This window comes from Trachemys scripta, chromosome 6 (genome assembly GCF_013100865.1).
Source record: "Trachemys scripta elegans isolate TJP31775 chromosome 6, CAS_Tse_1.0, whole genome shotgun sequence".
Classification (NCBI taxonomy): domain Eukaryota; kingdom Metazoa; phylum Chordata; order Testudines; family Emydidae; genus Trachemys; species Trachemys scripta.
In genome coordinates, this window is record NC_048303.1 from 21,440,562 (window position 1) to 21,445,300 (window position 4,739).

The 4,739-nt window shown below is 56.9% G+C and overlaps 1 protein-coding gene across 1 annotated transcript; it reads left to right on the forward strand.

The window, feature by feature from the left end:
* The first annotated feature begins 245 nt into the window (after positions 1-245).
* Positions 246-2,492, forward strand: RXFP3 (relaxin family peptide receptor 3). Its single transcript, XM_034772979.1, has one exon. It carries the CDS (start codon positions 1,056-1,058, stop codon positions 2,343-2,345), a length of 1,290 nt encoding a protein of 429 aa, XP_034628870.1. The 5' UTR covers positions 246-1,055; the 3' UTR covers positions 2,346-2,492.
* The last annotated feature ends 2,247 nt before the right edge of the window (positions 2,493-4,739 follow it).

Here is a 4,739-nt window from a genome sequence, read left to right on the forward strand (position 1 = left end):
CAGATTTTAAAAAGTTTTGGTGCACATAGGAGGGGCAGCTTACCAGTTTCATTAGACCAAGATACATATAAATTCTGTGTAGAGAAAGGAAGTGTGGGTTGGTTTCCACTTCCCATGACATGTTCTACTTTATGATAAATAGAAAAGATCGGTGCGTTTTAAAGCGTGGGGGATAAAAGTGAAGGGCTTTTTAAAGTGGGGAGGGGCTGCATTTCACATGATCTTTTTCTTCTGAATCTCAGATACTCTTTAAATGCAGCTAATTCCAACATATGAAATTCCAGCGCTGGGGAAAAGAAAGTCCGGGCGGGGATTCTCCAGGAAGGTGAGCGGAGAGAGCGCTTGGGGAGAGAAACGCGTGCCGCGGGGGACTGAGTGTTGACGCTCTCGGGGGCCCCGCAGAACTCAGCGGCCGCCGATGTGACGCTGGCTGGGAGGCAGGTGGAGAGAGCGGTCCCTGACCACAGCCAGGATTGGCCCCTGGAAGGACCTCGGAGAGCTCCGGCCGCTGCGCACGCACCTCAGCCCGCTCAAGCGGGGGCAGAAGGTGAATATAAGCCGGGCGAGCCGACGGGAGGAGGTAGTGAGGGTTGGGAGCCGCGGGGAGGACAGACGCTCCTAGAGGCAGCAGCAGCGGAGCCCAGGTGGGCGCCTCCAGGACTGGGACCGTCCCTGCACCAGCGAGAGGCGGCTCCTTGTCCCACCGCAGCCCAGCGGTGCTGGAGTCTCCCTGCCGGCTGGGGCAGCGCCGCCCGCTCCCTGGGGGTCTGGGCTCGTTCTGCTCGGCCTGATGTGCCCCACGGCGGGCACGGGAAGGGGCGCCCCGCCTGCCAGCGCCTCCCTGCGGGAGCTGCCTGCGCTGGGCACCTGAAGCGGCAGCCGCCGCGCTGCCCGTCGCGGCTGTCTAAGCTGCTGCCTCCCGGGCTAGACTACGTGCCGAGCATGTGCTTTGCAGGCGAGGGGGACCCGTGCCAGCCACCGGCGCGTAGCTCCTGATCGCAGCCTCTGGGTGGGCGGAGAGAGACCCGCTCCCTCCAGCCTCCCCCGGCCATGGGATGGACGCCCCGTGCGAGCCCAGTTACTGCTCGCTCGCCGTCAGCATGAAGGACGCCGGGGAGGGAGCGTCCCTGGCCGGGCAGTTCGGCAACGGGACCAACGAGTCCCTGCAGGAGCTCTTCAGGAGCATCAACCTGGAGCGAGCCGACGGGCTGCAGGGGGACAGCTCCGCCGTCCTGCGCATCGTCATCTCCAGCGTCTACTCGGTGGTGTGCGCCCTGGGGCTGGTGGGCAACCTGCTGGTGCTCTACCTGATGAAGAGCAAGCAGGGCTGGAAGAAATCCTCCATTAACCTCTTCGTGACCAGCCTGGCGCTCACCGACTTCCAGTTCGTGCTGACGCTGCCCTTCTGGGCGGTGGAGAACGCCCTGGACTTCACCTGGCTCTTCGGCAAGGCCATGTGCAAGATCGTCTCCTACGTGACGGCCATGAACATGTACGCCAGCGTCTTCTTCCTCACCGCCATGAGCGTGGCCCGCTACCACTCGGTGGCCTCGGCGCTGAGCAGCCGGCGGGGCAGCGCCGGGTGCTGCTCGGCCAAGTGGCTCTGCCTGCTCATCTGGGGCGCGGCCATGCTGGCCTCCCTGCCCCACGCCATCTTCTCCACCACCGCCACCGTCTTCAACGAGGAGCTCTGCCTGGTCAAGTTCCCCGAGGGCCGGGGCAACAGCGCCCAGTTCTGGCTGGGCCTCTACCAGGCCCAGAAGGTGCTGCTGGGCTTCGTGGTGCCGCTGGCGGTCATCAGCCTCTGCTACCTGCTGCTGCTGCGCTTCCTGGGCGAGCGCCACGTGGGCCGGGCCTGCGGCGGGCCCAAGCGGCGGGCCAAGGTGACCCGCTCGGTGACGGTGGTGGTGCTCTCCTTCTTCCTCTGCTGGCTGCCCAACCAGGCGCTCACCGCCTGGGGCATCCTGGTCAAGCTCAACGTGGTGCACTTCAGCCCGCAGTACTTCCTCTCGCAGGCCTACCTCTTCCCCGTCAGCGTGTGCCTGGCGCACTGCAACAGCTGCCTCAACCCGCTGCTCTACTGCTTGCTGCGCCGCGAGTTCCGCGCCGCCCTGCGCCGCCTGCTCTGGCGCCTGGCCTCGCCCTCGCTCACCGCCACGCGCCCCTTCACCGCCACCACCAAGCCCGAGCCCGAGGAGCAGGCGCTGCGCGCCCTGGTGCCCGCCAGCCCGCTGCCCCCCGCCGCCGCTCCCCAGCCCGAGCTCCTCTACTACCCGCCCGGCGTGGTGGTGTGCAGCGGCCGCTGGGACGTGCTGCCCAGCAGCTCCGCCGAGCAGCGCTGCTGAGCCGCAGGGGGGCCTGGGAGCGATGGAGGGGGAGGCTGGGTGCGGACAATGGCCACGGGATGGGCTCCAGGGAGTGTCCCAGGCCTGGAGGGCGATGGAAGGGGTGTCTGTGAGGGATGGGCTCTGGGGACTGGCCCAGCTGTGGAGGTGGTGTCTGCGGGGGGGAGGGCTCGTGGGAGTGTCTTCCCCCTAGGGGGAGGGGGGGGGGGGGGGGGGTCCATGGGGATGAAACTGCAGCTGTCCCCTCCGCTTTGCCAAGAGGTCCAGCCTTAGGGGTGCATATGGAGACTGAGGCTCCATGTGCCCAGGCTACTGTGTGTGGAGGGGCCGGGGGGACTAAATGGGGGATGAGGACGCCTGGGAAGTGGAGGGCGCTTGTGGATTTTGTATGAGGAGGTTGCGGGAGCGGTGAGACTGCAGCTGGAGTGGTGCCGTCACCAGACACCGTCTGGGTGTCCCTTGCCTCCTCAGTGCAATCTCCCAGCTGCAGAGGAGGTGGCTGAGGTGTGTCGGAAGCAAGCCAGGACTTTCCACCTGCCACCTCAGAGCCCAGGTTGCGGGGGACCTGGCTTCTTTTGTCCTCTCCCAGCACTGAACTGGGGCACCAAGCACAACTCACTGTAAATGCAAGCAACTATAGCCCTGGCTCTAGCACAGCTCCAGAGAGAAGGCTGTTTGTGGGGCGTTCACTGCAGCATTTAGCCTGTTGCCAAAGCAAAATGATTCTCATTGATAAACAAGAACAGGAGTAATTGATGTTTAGGAGCGGGGCGCTGCTGAAAATGGGAAGGGGCTTTTTCTATTTTATTACCTGTAACTATAAACTTTACCCTAGCGGTGAAATGTTATGTCCTACCATCAGCCACTGTTGTAGATCATTTGTGGTTAATGGGGTACTGTATCTGTAACTGACCATTGCTTAGAAGGAATTAAACCACTGCACTGCCAATTTTAAAGAGGCTGAACATTCAGAGCCCAAGACCTGAAGGCACCATTGTGACCATCTAGTCTGACCTCCTGTAGAGCACAGACCATAGAACTTCCCCCAAATCATTCCTAGAACACATCTTTTAGAGAAACAGCTAATCTTGATTTAAAGATAGTCACCGATGAAGAATCAGCCATGAGCCGTGATTAATTGTTCCAATGGTTAATTAACCGCACTGTTAAAAGTTTACACCATATTTCCAGTCTGAATTTGTTTAGCTTCAAAATTTCCAGCCCTTGGATTGTGTTATAACTTTCTCTGCTAGATTCAAGAGCTCATTATCCAATCGTTCCCCAGGTAGGTACTTATAGGATGCAGCCAACCAAGCTGGCTTTATCTTCTTTGTTCAACTTAAACAGCTCAATCTATTTAGCTTATCACTTTAAGGCTAGGTCTACAGTGGGGTGGGGGAGGAGGATCGATTTAAGATATGCAAATTCAGCTGAATTCGACGTATCCTATTCGACTTACCCCGCTGTGAGGACGGCGGCAAATCAACTGCCGCGGCTCCCCCGTCGACAGCGCTTACTCCTCCTGATGAGGTGGGAGTACGCGCGTCGATTCGGGGATCGATTTAACCGTCTAGATGAGACACAATAAATCGATTTTCTACCCGCCGATCCGGGCGGGTAGTGTAGACTAGCCCTCAGGCAGTGGTTCTCAGCCTTTCCAAACTACTGTACCCCTTTCAGAAGTCTGATTTGTCTTGCATACCCCTAGTTTAACTTAACTTAAACTGCTTGCTTAGAAAATCAGACATAGAAGTGTCACAGCACACTGTTACTGAATAATTGTTTACTTTCTCATTTTTACCATAGAATTATAATTTACATCAATTGGAATATAAATATTGTACTCACATTTCAGTGTATAGTATGTAGAGCAGTATAAACAAGTCATTGAATGATATTTTTAGTTTGTACTGACTTCATTGGTGCTTGTTATGTAGCCTATTGTAAAACTAGCAAATATCTGGATGAATTGATGTACCCTCTGGAAGACCTCTGAGTACCCATATACCCCTGGTTGAGAACCACTGCTGTAAGGCATGTTTTCTAATTAATCATTCTTGTGGTGCCTCTCTGAATCCTCTCCCATTTATCAATATAGTTCTTGAATTGTGGGTACCAGAACTGTACACAGTATTCCAGCAGTGGTCACAACAGTGCCAAATACAAAGGTAAAATAGCCTCTCTGCTCCTACTCGAGCTTCCCCTGTTTATTCATCCCAGGATTTCATTAGCTTTTTTTGTCCACAGCATCACACTGGGAGGTCGTGGTCAGCTGATTAGCCACCCTGACCCCAAAATCTTTTTCAGTCACTGCTTGCCAGGATAGAGTCCCCAATCCTGTAAGTATGGCCTACCTTCTTTGTTCCTAGATGTCTATATTTACACTTAACCATA

Excerpts from the sequence above, each read along its gene's own strand:
- RXFP3 (XM_034772979.1), top strand. The coding sequence starts at position 1,056 with ATGGACGCCCCGTGCGAGCCCAGTTACTGCTCGCTCGCCGTCAGCATG.